This window comes from Cherax quadricarinatus, chromosome 61 (assembly GCF_038502225.1).
Source record: "Cherax quadricarinatus isolate ZL_2023a chromosome 61, ASM3850222v1, whole genome shotgun sequence".
NCBI classification, from domain to species: Eukaryota; Metazoa; Arthropoda; class Malacostraca; order Decapoda; family Parastacidae; genus Cherax; species Cherax quadricarinatus.
In genome coordinates, this window is record NC_091352.1 from 15,903,693 (window position 1) to 15,918,233 (window position 14,541).

At 38.4% G+C, this 14,541-nt stretch overlaps 1 protein-coding gene across 2 annotated transcripts in view; it reads left to right on the forward strand.

The window, feature by feature from the left end:
• The window catches only part of LOC128699320 (PHAF1 protein CG7083), a 54,177-nt gene extending 50,618 nt beyond the window's left edge, over positions 1-3,559 (forward strand). For both annotated transcript variants that reach the window (XM_053791934.2, XM_053791933.2), the window contains exon 9: positions 320-3,559. In XM_053791934.2, the coding sequence (XP_053647909.1) occupies positions 320-379 (60 nt within the window). In that variant the 3' untranslated portion in view covers positions 380-3,559. The remainder of the gene's footprint in view (positions 1-319) is intronic.
• Positions 3,560-14,541: the final 10,982 nt, after the last annotated feature.

A 14,541-nucleotide genomic window follows, 5' to 3' on the forward strand; every position in this document is an offset into this window, starting at 1 on the left:
TTTACTGTTTCAACAACTAGGCTTATTAGTTCAACCAAGTTTTTTTTTTTTCCTCTCTTTTTTTTTTTTCTTGTATACAGTAATCTGTTCTTGTGTAAATGAATGGAATGTGCACAATTGTCATACACTTTAGTTTGCCTCATGTCTACTGAGCTGATTTTTTTAATATCCTTAAAAAAAATTAAATTGCAAATGAATTGCCAGTATTCTATTTATATTTTAGACTACTGTATTGACAGCTATGAAGCATAACTTGAGTTTAAAAGTAGTAAAATAAATTTAGTGCACTACTTTAAGATGTACATTTTTATAATTTCAGGTTATGGCCAATGGACATATAGCATCTGTAACTTTATATGAAAGTGAAGAAGCTGCATAGTACTGGTTCTAGGATGGTGACAGCATTTCTGTGGGATTTCAGAACCACACAAGACCAGAAGGTATTCCCTCTTATCAGAAGCATCCACTATAACTCGAGTACTCTTAATAGTCTCTTGGGAAATTTTTAGTTTAAAAAAAAAATATTTATGCATCAGCAGTCAAGAAAAAATGTTAAGATTGATGGTGCTAGTGTGTAAGCAGCATTTTATGATGTGAAACTACAAGACATTCCTTGTAGGTTGTGTTGGATTTCATTGCTCCTTGCAGGAATTTATTGCAGGCTATGCCAATTGGTAATAGTATGGAGGATAGTGGAGAGCATAGATAGCTGTCCCTCATGTATCCTTCAATGCTCGTCTCCAGCCTGGTTTGGTAATTATGAAGCGCAGTAATTACGATATTCAGTACATTATACTGACTCAGCTTAAAGGCTGAAATCAGTTGAAAAGATAGTGCATTCATTGTTTGTGGTTCTGTAATGCTTGGTACAGTATAGTTTTACAAGAAAATATGCAGTGGAAAATATGTAATCATTTTATGTTAAAAAAATTTAGTTTTTTAAAATATTTTGTTTTCTATAATAGTATTTCTAAGTTTTGAATACTGTACAAGACAATTTTTTCGTAATCATCAATATTATACCACCTACATTTTCAAAAGTCAGATAGATAAGAATATTGACTAGATAAGGCCATATTTTGATGTTACTAAGTTTATTTTATAGTTCTCATATATATTAATGTTAACAGGCACAAAGAAATTTGTAAATATTTTATTAGTACAGTAAATATTTTTTCACTTATGCTTATTAAGATGATTTGATAGCCCTGTTCTTTTTAATTTGTGGTATTATTTTTAAGTTTATTTATTTCAAGTTTAAGGTCTTGCCTGTTTGCATCCTAAGAGGTACATATAGGTACCCCTGCAACAATATATATATATTTGTATGTTTATAAGAGTGTTATGCTTTTTTATAGGAGGAAAAGCATGCAAGGAATAGTAGCCAAAGCTGTGCTCATACTTAATCAGAAGATGTCAATTTAAGATTACTGACAAACAATGAAAAAGTAACTCTAAAAATTATAAATATTTTTATTTGCTGCTGATAGCTCATTAAAAAATGATGATTTAAATTGTTAAGTAAATATAATACAGTTTGAAATTTCCATAGTAGGGACTTGGAAATGTTTATGAAATGTTTGAATGGGCTCATTAAAGTGCTAATATGTGTGGTTCCAATGTTGTTTTATGTATGTATAATTTGATTGCTTAAAAGAGGCTACACTTTACATATCTTTTTAATTCATTTGTAGACTACCCCAGTGGCATTGCACAACAGTTACAAGAGATTTCTGCTTGCCAATACTTAAAAACTTTATAAATGGCTTGCTTGTAATTAAAAATAATTAGACTGAAACTTTTGAAAAATGATTCAAGAGTAAGTGATAAATTAGCAAAAATTACAACTGGTCCAACTTATGTGATTGGTCATTCAGTAAAGAAATTTACACAAAAAAATATGAAAACTTTCCATAAGGAGTTGAGTAAATTTTATTATTTAAAATTGAGAAATGGTACATTAACCATAATTTTGTTTACATCCTAGTTTTTTCATTTTTACCTGGGAGATATTGTACACCTCACCATTTACAATATATTTTTAAACTGTAAAAATATAATCTCAAATACCTTTATACAATTATTATTATTTTAATCATAACCAAGTGCTAACCTTTTTTACAGTTAATAATCTAGTGCTTACAAGTATGCACTAGATTATTAATTGCATGGTAAATGCCTTCCACTACATTGAAGAAAATGGTTAACTGAATAAGAGCATGGTGTTTGGATGTACAATGCTAAAATGAACAAATAGTTCCAGGAAGAAAAATTTCTGGTGTAATAAGCACATATGATGTTAAAAATGAGGACATATTTATATTCAAAGTATTTTCAGTAATCCAAAAGATTGTTTTTAAAGAATGTTTCCCGTGTCTTTCTCAATATAATTATACGGGAGGGCAATAAATAACTTTCTTATAATAAATATGTAGATTCACTACTTCATTTAAATAAAAAATTTTGAAAGTGAAAATGGTTACATAGAAAACTTTTTTTCATCTCATGTGAGATTTATTTGTTTGTGTAACACTTGGTAAATAGTATGATATCATATAAGAAAATAAATTAGATTTTTTCATCAGTTGACCAGTTTGGAAAAACGTAACTGAATGGATCCACATAAAAGGAAAAAGCCATTGAAAATATCGGCATGCCTAAAAATAAAATTTCCATGTAACTGTAAAAAATATAATACTTTTATGTATGCCTCTTAGGCATTTATTTTAGTTTTAACGTGAGCAAAAATGAGATTTTTGTTGCTATTGGTAGTAATGAGAAACTGAACTGAAGGAACATTGCTGTAACACGTTTTCAGTTTCCATGACCTGATGTTTTTAAAATGTAACAGAAGTATTGTAGATTCAATTGATATGAAAATCTTTGAGATGTCCAAATATTTTTCCTCAGAATGTTGATAATTTTAGTTTCCAATCAAGTCTTTCAAACTTTATTGTTACTATTCATATACATTTCTTATTAGTCATAAGGTGAAAAGTTATGGACAGACTTTTGCCAAATGTTTAGTTAGGGAAACTAGACAGTAGTGATTTACTGTATATATAAATGGCAATACACTTTAGCTGGTGGGGAAATCTTGTGTATTGCTATAATAGGCAAGTGAGGCAGTGTTTTTGGTACCATTGCTAAACACAAAGGTTATTGGCACCTAGTTTCCAAGCTGTTGGCTATTTATGACCCAAGTGCTTTAATGGACTAATTTTCTAAACTTCCAGTTTACAACTGTTTTTGTTGAAAATGCAATAAGGTTTTCAACATTGCTTGACTGAACTAATTTATACAAACTGCTTAACTTTTAGAATATAAGTGTTTCATAGTGTGAGTGATATAACTCTTATATTTACCTCATGTTATTTATTGGAATTAAATGTAATGTGCATGAAACATTTGTTATCTGTTGTGAAAACAGAACTGAAAGAATACAACCCATCCTCCATAACAAACATCGGTATTTTACTATGAATAAAGACTGACGGTTAAGCCACTGTGAAAATAAAATGTGAACGTTGGAATTTTACTGTCATGTTTCCTGATTCTTCTCGGTTGTTTCCTTTATTCATGCATTACTATATATTATAATTGCTTAAATTTAGGGTCACTATGTTTCACAGGCGGTAAACCCGTGGGAGCAGGGCCTAAACTAAATAGCATATACAAATAAATTGGCTTAAGGATATAAAGGAAAAAATCAGTTTTGGCACTAGGAGGACAGTTTGAAGAATAGGAATGATAATGAATTTCTGTACAGCAAGAATGCTGTTTTCTCTGATTGCATTTACAGTAAGCTACACACTGATAAAGCATACTCAACTATTTGTCAACTAAAAGAAACTTAAGAAAACCAGTTTTTAGAGGGAAGATAAATATCTGGTGTGTTTCTAAAATGTTTTGTCCAATTATGGTCTTAAATGGACTTATTTAGGCAGAATCTCATAAAAATAATTGTTTTTTTTTTCATTCAAGAAGCTATTTTTTTTATTGTCTAGTGCACTGAGAATCTAATTAATTCAGTTTAAACCCATTTAGAAAAAAGTAATTCATAAATTTGGCTAATGCATGATGCCTTAAAATTTTGGGGTAAAATGTAAACAAAATGTTATACATTCTTCTCTTCTCATAAACTCTTCCTCACCAAAAGCAATTTGATACTGCACTTTATATTAATATCTAAGTAGAAACTGTATCTTGGCTAAATGTTTGGAGAATGGTGTGTTTACTTGCATTATAAGCAGTATTGTAGATCTTCTTTCAACAAACCAGCGATATCCCACCGAAGCAGAGTGGCCCAAAAGAAAAAAACGAAAGTTTCTCCTTTTAAATTTAGTAACATATACAGGAGAAAGGGTTACTAGCCCCTTGCTCCTGGCATTTTAGTCGCCTCTTACGACACGCATAGCTTACGGAGGAAGAATTCTGTTCCATTCCCCATGGATCAGTAATGTAGATCTTTCTTCTTTCAATGTACCAGCCGTATCCCATTGAGGTGGGGTGGCCCAAAAGGAAAAACGAAAGTTTCTCCTTTTAAATTTAGTAATATATACAGGAGAAGGGGTTACTAGCCCCTTGCTCCCGGCATTTTAGTCGCCTCTTACAACACGCATGGCTTATGGAGGAAGAATTCTGTTCCACTTCCCCATGGAGATAAGAGGAAATAAACAAGAACAAGAACTAGAAAGAAAATAGCAGAAAACCCAGAGGGGTGTGTATATATATGCTTGTACATGTATGTGTAGCGTGACCTAAGTGCAAGTAGAAGTAGCAAGACGTACCTGAAATCTTGCATGTTCATGAGACAAAAAAAGACACCAGCAATCCTACCATCATGTAAAACAATTACAGGCTTTTGTTTTACACTCACTTGGCAGGACGGTAGTACATGTACCTCCCTGGGTGGTTGCTGTCTACCAACTTACTACCTAGGAAGTACAGTAATGTAGATATATTATTCATTTTCCAGCCATTATTTACTCTAAAAATATCAAGTTTAAGAAATGCAATAAGGGAGAAGTTACATGAAAAAGAATCTTGTAAAACTAAGAAATGTACAGATGATAAAAAATTGTAGCTTATTTTATCCTTATTACCCTCGCATTAAATTGAGCTACAAAAAATTTCACAAAGTATTAATTGTTAATTTAAATCATTAACTCTTTGAGGGTCGACAGGCCCTCTCCGAAACTTGTTCTCAGGCTCGGCCAAATTTCAAAAAAAAAAAAAAATATTTTTTCTTATGAAAAGATAGAGAATCTTTTCCCGATCATAATGACACCAAAAGTATGAAATTTGATGGAAAACTTACAGAATTATGCTCTCGCGAAGTTAATGGTCTCGACTATGTGTACGCATCGGCGATTTTGCCCACTTTGAGCCCTATTTTTGGCCAATTCCAATGTACTAGTCGACAAAAATCATAACTATTTCGCTAGAACTCCATTTTTTTCTATCGAATGAGTACAAGAAACCACCCATTTATCAGTTTCAACTATACAATAAAGTGGTCAGAATTTAGCAATTTTGCCAATTTCACACAAATTTCAAAAGATGCCAGTTTCCGAATAGGGTCCGGTATAAACAAGAAAGACGTTCCTGGCACTAAAATAACAAGTTCTCTGTTCGATAGTCACATCCGCAGGCCCCTATTATATTTCTTTGGCTTTCCACCTCTTCAAGGGGGGCTAGTTGGCGTGGTGAAGGGGCTCTTGGTCTGAGGAATTAGATCTGTCAGTCTCCTTCTTCAGACCGAACCTAATTACCCCCCAATCCCCCCTTCCCTATCCCATCCTCCCCTTTTCCCTTTCCTCCTCCCCCTTCCCACCCCTCCCTTTTGCCCTTCCTCTTTTTGGCCTTTGGGATTTTTCCCACAGGCGTGCTAGTTCCTAGGTAGGGAAAAGGGTACTGGGGCCCATCCCATTCTGTTGAGGTTCTTAGAGGTGGCGTAGTTTGCCGTGGAATCTGGATCGCCTGGGGATGTCCCGATCCCTCTCCGGTATCCCGGAGAGTGGCTTTGGGCGTCTTTCGAGTGACGGGTGTATCTCTGGAAGCCACCTTTCAGATTCCGGGGGTGGTGGCCGAAGGAGGTATGCTTTGTGGTGGATATCCGGCCACCCTCTCTTTTGTCCACTGAGGTAGCTCGGCAGATGTGAGGTTGCTATCCCAGATTGCTGGTTTACTGGCATGATGGGTAGGGTATGGCACGGGTTCCATGCTGCATCTACGTTACTTGCGGTGCTGAGGTCCTCTTGGGCGTGGAGGGAGATTTCTGGCCCTTTCATTCCTCCTAGGAACTATCCCTCCCTGGTCCTCTCTTTTTTTTATTCTTTTTTTATTTTTATTTTCTTCTTTCTTTTTTTTTTTTCTTAAAAACAAAAAGAAAGAAGTAACCTAACCATGGAGAACCCAATCCATGAACCTGATACCCCCGGGCCCCTTCTTGATACCGCACCCTGTTCTGGCCCCTGCCTCGTCTTTGGACCACTCTTCGGACACTCCTCGTGCCTCTGTACCTCTTGCCGGTGCTATTTCCTCACCCGCTTCAGGTACTGAGGTCTCGACTGACTCCTTGGATTTATCTGACCTCCGCTCTCCTTTGACTATGCTTCCGGCCTCTCCCTCTACGGTGTGGCAATTTTCGAATCGCCGGCTCGTTCCACGTCGGACCAACTCTGGTCCCACGCCTAAACGCCAATGACAATTACCTGCTGATGATACTTCTCCACCTTCTCGTTCTTCTCAGAAAAGATCGACACGTCATGCACTCCCTTTCCATGCTCAGTTTCAGACTGCACAATGGACTAAATTCTTCACTTTACGACCGACTTTCTCTACCGCCTATCTTTCCGACCACAGTACAGTGGACCCCCGGTTAACGATTTTAATCCGTGCAAGAGGGGTAATTGTTATGCGAAATAATCGTTATGTGAATGAATTTTCCCCATAAGAAATAATGGAAATAAAATTAATCCGTGCAAGACACCCAAAAGTATGAAAAAAAAAATTTTTTACCACATGAAATGTTAATTTTAATACACACAAACTGAAAAAGGCATGCACACTTACATGACACTTACTTTTATTGAAGATCTGGTGATGATTGATGGGATGGGAGGAGGGGAGAGCATTATCTTCTTACTGTTTAGAAGGGGAATCCCCTTCCATTAGGACTTGAGGTAGCAAGTCCTTTTCCGGGGTTACTTCCCTTCTTCTTTTAATGCCACTAGGACCAGCTTGAGAGTCACTGGACCTCTGTCGCACAACAAATCTGTCCATAGAGCTCTGTACCTCCCGTTCCTTTACGATTTGTCTAAAATGGGCCACAACATTGTCATTGAAATAGTCACCAGCACGGCTTGCAACAGCTGTGTCAGGGTGATTTTCATCCATAAAGGTTTGCAGTTCAACCCACTGTGCACACATTTCCTTAATCTTTGAAGTAGGCACAATGGATTCCACAACTGGCATAGGCTTCTCAGGGTTAGCCCCAAACCCTTCAAAATCTTTCTTAATTTCCATACTAATTCTCACCCTTTTTACCACAGGGTTGGCACTAGAAGCTTTCTTGGGGCCCATGGTCACTTATTTTCCAGAAACACCACCGAAAACACTGTAATAATACGAAATATTCCGAGTGTATGCTTGGATGTTAGCGCGGAGGCTGCCTGGTAAACAATGGCACGGGCGGCACATGTGAGGCTGGGTGAGGGCGCACATTGGACGCATCTCGGACGAAAATCGGTGAGCGGGTTTTTAATCGGTATGCGCGGCAAAAATTTTGCGATTAAAGTAAGCGGTATGCGAAATAATCGCTATGTGATGCCATCGTTATGCGGGGGTCCACTGTATTGGCAAGGCACTCCTACGCCATGTTGGTAAAGATATTTCTTTTCATGCTCTTAAGAGCGGTACGCGCATCATCACTGTACAGAATGCTACCCAAGTTCATGATCTTTCTCTTCTTTCCCATATAGATACTGTTCCTGTCACTATTGAAAAACATCATTCCCTCAATTCTTGTAGTGGTACCGTCATTCTGCCCCATACCATAGTTCAACAAAATTTCCAGACATGTGGCAATGACATTCTTGAACAGCTGGAACTCCAAGATCTCCCAATCCTCAAGGTAGACACTTATGTTCTTCCTGCCCGCAGGCGGAGACGATACCCTAGCAATGTGGCTCGTTTAACCTTTGACAGCCATGAATTCCCATCCTCAGTTTATGTAGCAGGACATCGGTTACAAGTTCGAAAGGTGATCCCTACACTGCAACAGTGTAGAAATTGCTGGCGATTTGGCCATCCACCGAAATATTGCAGATCCATAGCCGAATGTCCAGTCTGTGGTGCCGATGACCATTCTAATACGTCTTGCAATCGACCTCCCTCTTGCCTTAATTGTCATGAGGCTCACCCTTCGTACTCTCGCCGTTGCCAAGTCTACTTAAATGAGCGGGAAGTCCGTTACCTCAAAGAGGCAGGTCTCCCTTATACTATGGCAGTTTCTCATCTCCGCCTCCAAGGGAGACTACCTCGTGTTTCTTATTCCCGTGTTTCAAAACGTCCCCCCACTTCTGGGGTCCCATCTTCTGCAGCCTCCTCTGTGGTTACCCCTCTCATAGTCACTCCTGTATCTAATTCTTTTGCTGTCCTAGGCTCAGACGTCTCTACTTCAACGCCTCAGTCTGTTCTCGCTTCTTCGTGTTCTCCCTCACAAGCCTCAGTATCGACGAGACCTCGTACGACACCTCCCAATCGTCCCTCTACTTCTTAGAAGTCAAAAAAAGGTCCTTTAACCCCTCCTTCCCTTCTTCCACCTCCTCATTTTACCTTCCCTGTCTCTGTACCGGGTTCTTCCCCTCTCACTGGCTCTGTTACAAGTGTAGAGGTTCACCCTCCTCCTCGTACTATACCTACCTCCCCTGTTCCCTCCCAAGTTTCTTCCTCTTCTGCCACCTCCCAGGTTTCTGCCTCTTCTGTCCCCTTCCACGCTTCTTCTCCAGTTCCCGCCACCCTTTCGCCCCCCCCTACCTTGGTACAGTCCATTACAGTTCCAATCTTTACTCATCCTCCCCCTACCATCTCCAATATTGTCTCCCATACGACGTCTCTGAATTCCGAAACACTTGAAGCAATCTCTGAATATATTGCAGAGACCAAACCATCAATGGACACTGATCCACCCTCTGTTCCTTCTCTCTCCTCTCCTCTCCTCTCCTCCATCTGCGCAACTCCTTTCTTCACAGCGCACCGTTCCTTCGCTGCTTGAACATTTTCCGCTGCCTCCGCATGTGGACTTTTCTAACCCTTCTAGTCCGTAGGAACCCTTACCTGAGGATTTCAAGTATCTTTATCATTGCCAATCATGGCCTATTTACAGTGGAATATACGCGGCCTCAGGGGTAATCGGGGTGAGCTTCAGATGTTACTCTCCCAGTTTTCCCCTGTTGGTGTTTGCCTACAGGAACCAAAATTACACTCTGCTGTTATCTCTCCCATCTCAGGCTATAATTTATTGTATTCTTCAGATCCTTTTCCTGATGGGACCTTTAATGAAAGTGCCCTTCTTCTACGCACTGATATTCCGTACCATCAGCTATTTGTTCGTACTTCGCTGCATTACACAGCAGCCCGTATCCACTTGCGTAGGTGGTATACGCTCTGTTCTTTATATCCCTCTCCTTCTCGGGCATTATCTATTCCGGATATTGCCTTTCTTGTTTCGTCATTACCACCACCGATTCTGTTACTTGGCGATTTTAATACCCATCATTTCCTCTGGGGGGGTCTCACTGTGATTCCCATGGCATTCAGTTAGAGGCTTTTCTTGCCACCCACCCCCCTCCATGTTTTAAATACAGGTACTCACACCCATTTTGATCCTCGGACTCACACTCTCTCTTGCATCGATCTCTCAGTCTGCTCTTCCTTCGCCGCATTAGACTTCACCTGGTCTGTTCTCCCGGATTTACATGACAGCGATCATTTCCCAATCATTCTTACTTCCCCTTCATATTCACTACCTCTTCGTATCCCACGCTGGCAATTTGATCAGGCAAATTGGAACCTTTACTCACAACTAACTGTTTTTAGTGAGGTTCCTTCTTCGTCCTCCATTGATGAGCTTTTACACCTCTTCTCGTCCTCCGTTTTAACCGCAGCTTCTCATTTTATACCCCAAACTTCGGGCAGGCATTCTCAGAAATGTGTGCCTTGGTGGTCTCCTGCTTGTGCTCGTGCAGTATGTTTGAAATGCGCTGCATGGGGCAGGTACCGGTACAACAGAACCACGGAGAGACTTCTTGACATTCCACCCTCATTTTATCGAAACTTGATTATGGTAACCAGATATATTCACCAGCATCTCCTGCTACTCTCTCTAGCCTTAACCCCATTTATCACCAAGGATTACGTTTATGCCTTGGTGCTTTTCGCTCTTCCCCTGTTGAGTGCCTCTATGCAGAAGCGAATGTTCCATCTTTATCCGATCGCTGTGATGCCCATTGCCTTCGCTACTATGTACGCTCTCATGATCTCCGCAATCCTTCCATTTATAGAATGGTCACTGATATTAGTAGACATTCTTTATTTGTTCGCCGCCCCTGTTTACTTCGTCCCTTCTCTCTTCGCCTTCATTCGCTCTTGTCTTCTCTTCAATTACCACCTTTCTATGTTCATGTAGCATCTCACTTTTCCCTACCCCCCTGGGAAGTTCCAGCTGTTCGAGTCTGTTTTTTTGTCTCTCTCCCTTGCTCGAAAGCCCAACTGTCTACGGTCGCATCCCGCTCTTTTTCTTGACCACTTCCACTCTCATTCTCATGCCATTGCTGTGTACACAGATGGCTCTAAGTCTTCTGATGGCGTAGGATTCGCAGCAGTGTTTCCGGACAGCGTTGTACGAGGGCATTTACTATACACAAATAACCCGCAAATAAAAGAGAGAAGCTTACGACGACGTTTCGGTCTGACTTGGACCATTTACAAAGTCATTTACTATCTTCGGCTGGTATTTTTACTGCTGAGTTGTATGCCATCCTTGCAGCACTTATCCGTATTGCATCTATGCCTGTGTCATCATTTGTGGTTGTCTCAGACTCCCTTAGTGCTTTACAGCCTATTCAGAAATTTGATACGCCTCACTCCTTAGTCCTCCGTATCCAACTTTGGCTACGCCGCATCTTTACCAAGCATAAAGATATTGTTTTTGTTGGGTCCCTGGTCATGTTGACGTACAGGGCAATGAACAGGCAGACACTGCTGCGCTGTCAGCAGTACATGACCTACCAGTTTCATATAGAGGTATTCCATTTACGGACTATTTTGCTGCAATATCTTCCCACCTTCACACCCATTGGCAACAACGTTGGTCTACTATGCTCGGTAGCAAACTTCAATCTATTAAACCGAGTATAGGTTACTGGCCGTCTTCTTATCACCAGTGTCGAGGTTGGGAGACTACTCTCTCCCGTCTTCGCATTGGCCATACTCGTCTTACTCATGGATATCTCATGGAGAGGCGCCCTGCTCCTCTCTGTGAGAATTGCCAGGCTCCATTATCAGTCAGCCACATTCTGTTGGACTGCCCACTTTATCAATGTCTTCGCTCCGCTGCTCTCTCTTTACCTTCCCTTCTCGCTGATGGACCCACCTTTCATCTGGACTCTCTCATTGACTTTTTGACAACAACTGACTTACTTCACAAATTCTGATACCTTCAGCCCTTTCTACCTCAATCTCTTGCTACCCTCTACCCCCGTACTATCCCCTGCCCCGCTGTTTTCTGTAACCTACTGCTCATCCCTCCTCCCTTCTGCCGCCCAATACCCTCGCTTCCTTCCCTACCCTGCAGCGCTGTATAGCCCTTGTGGCTTAGCGCTTCTTTTTGATTATAATAATAATAATTTGGCTTTTCACTTTGAATTTTTATTATTACAAAAAATAGAAGATTTACTGTTATGCAGACTGCTGCATTAGTGTAGAAATAGTATAAATAATATCAGCGCACTTGTGAAAGAATATCAGACTCACCAGTTGACGTGTATTGGACGCTTGGCATGATTTGTTTACTTTTGAACTTTGATAAAAATCGAACATTTCTGCTACTTTGCGCTCAATTTCAAGGTACTTTTCATTGTAAAACCAGTCAAAAATCATCTCAATTTTTATAATATGTCTTCCATTCTATAAAATGAGACCAAGAAAACTAGAATACAACAATAAATACCATACGAAAATACAGTGCAAAGTCGCTGTTTTATTCCAAAAACACGGTCAAAGTTTTTTTTTTTCTCATTACGCACTGTGTGCTGCAGGATTTTTTTATACTGCACACACAGACCCATTCTTTCATATGTAGGCCTACCAGCTTTCTCTCACTAGATTTGAGGGCACTAGAATTTAGGCGTATTAGTACGTCAAAAACCCTGGGTCGTAAGCCATACTAGTACGTCCGAAACCCTCAAAGGGTTAATATTTATAAATTTAGTAATTATTTTATGTATGGTACACACAAAAAAAAAGGCAAAGAGTTTATGTGCTAATTTATCTCTGAGTTGTGTCAAGCATAAACAGTAAAAGAAAACTCTGTCTTACCATTAAAGTTTGTGTTGCTATTGTAGTAATCAAAGACCATCAAAACACCTTAAGATAAAAATGCATTGTCGTGCTTGTAAATCACTTGAAAAAACATATGTTTTAAAAATAGACAAGAAGCAAAACTGTGAATGTTTCAATCCCTACACTGAAGAGAATTCCACTGTAGGGATCAAAATATTGAGTTTAGTATCTTCATTTTCAAAGTGTGGATTTTCTGAGCAACCTTTAGATGTACAGTGGACCCCCGGTTAACGATATTTTTTCACTCCAGAAGTATGTTCAGGTGCCAGTACTGACCGAATTTGTTCCCATAAGAAATATTGTGAAGTAGATTAGTCCATTTCAGACCCCCAAACATACACGTACAAATGCACTTACATAAATACACTTACATAATTGGTCGCATTCGGAGGTAATCGTTATGCGGGGGTCCACTGTATATAGGAGCTACCCACCTGGAACTCTTTAGAACACATGGTGGTGAATTTGGTATAGCTGTAGACTTGCAAATGCAAGGCCATGGGTTCAGTCGTCTGTACTGTACAACTTGTACATTTTGTTACTCTCACATGATGTAATTCTCATTTCAAGGATGAAATAATTGAGCTTCAGATATTTTATCGAATGTGCCACTGAATAAGAAATAACTTGCCAGACATTAGGTAGTAATATTAGGAGCCCTGCTATGATTAATTAATTAATTAATTAATAATTTTTTGAACACCGAATTATTTATTAAACAGCAGCAGTAAATTTCAAGCAAAGCTTGGAGATTCATGTTTGTTATGGCATAAATTACAACATTACTATAACCAATTTATCAGTTCTGAACAATAGTTTGACATTTGCTCATTATGTAAAACTAACAATTAGCTGTTTTGTTAAAATTTTCTGTCTTGAATTTGCTATGCTACTTGTATTAGGTATAGCTCATGAGTACTTACATGACAACTGTTTTGTGTAATAAATAGCATAGATGCCAATAGTGCTAGGCAGCAGTTTCCTGATTTCTTAGACTAACAAATCATAACTTGTTAACTTTGAAAGTGTCATTGTTAACTAAAAAATTCGGAATTGCACATTAAAAATGTATTATTTGTTAAACTTAAGAAGAATCAGAGCATTATTTTAGTATTTACATGAGATATTTTTTGTACTAAATTTTATTTTACTATTGAATTCCCTGTTGTAGAACTGCCCTGCCATGAAAACATTTTCAAAACTAGGTTTAAATATGACCAACTTTCAGATTAGTGAACATAGTGAATTTAAAATAGTTATTTATATAAGTAAATAATTGCTGGTTTTCTTTAACATAAAGTGCTTTTACTTTCAAGATTTTACCTTTTCATTGTTTAGTTTCAAATAAGTTTTATTTTATAATGATTTTTGTCATACATATACTGTACATACATACATACATATATATACATATATATATATATATATATATATATATATATATATATATATATATATATATATATATATATATATATATATATATATATATATATATATATATATATATATATATATATATATTTCAACAAGTCGGCCGTCTCCCACCGAGGCAGGGCGACCCAAAAAAGAAAGAAAATCCCCAAAAAGAAAATACTTTCATCATCATTCAACACTTTCACCACACTCGCACATTATCACTGTTTTTGCAGAGGTGCTCAGAATACAACAGTTTAGAAGCATACACATATAAAGATACACAACATATCCCTCCAAACTGCCAATATCCCAAACCACTCCTTTAAAGTGCAGGCACTGTACTTCCCATTTCCAGGACTCAAGTCCGACTATATGAAAATAACCGGTTTCCCTGAATCCCTTCACTAAATATTACCCTGCTCACACTCCAACAGATCGTCATGTCCCAAGTATGTATGTATGTATGTATGTATGTGTGTATATATATATATATAT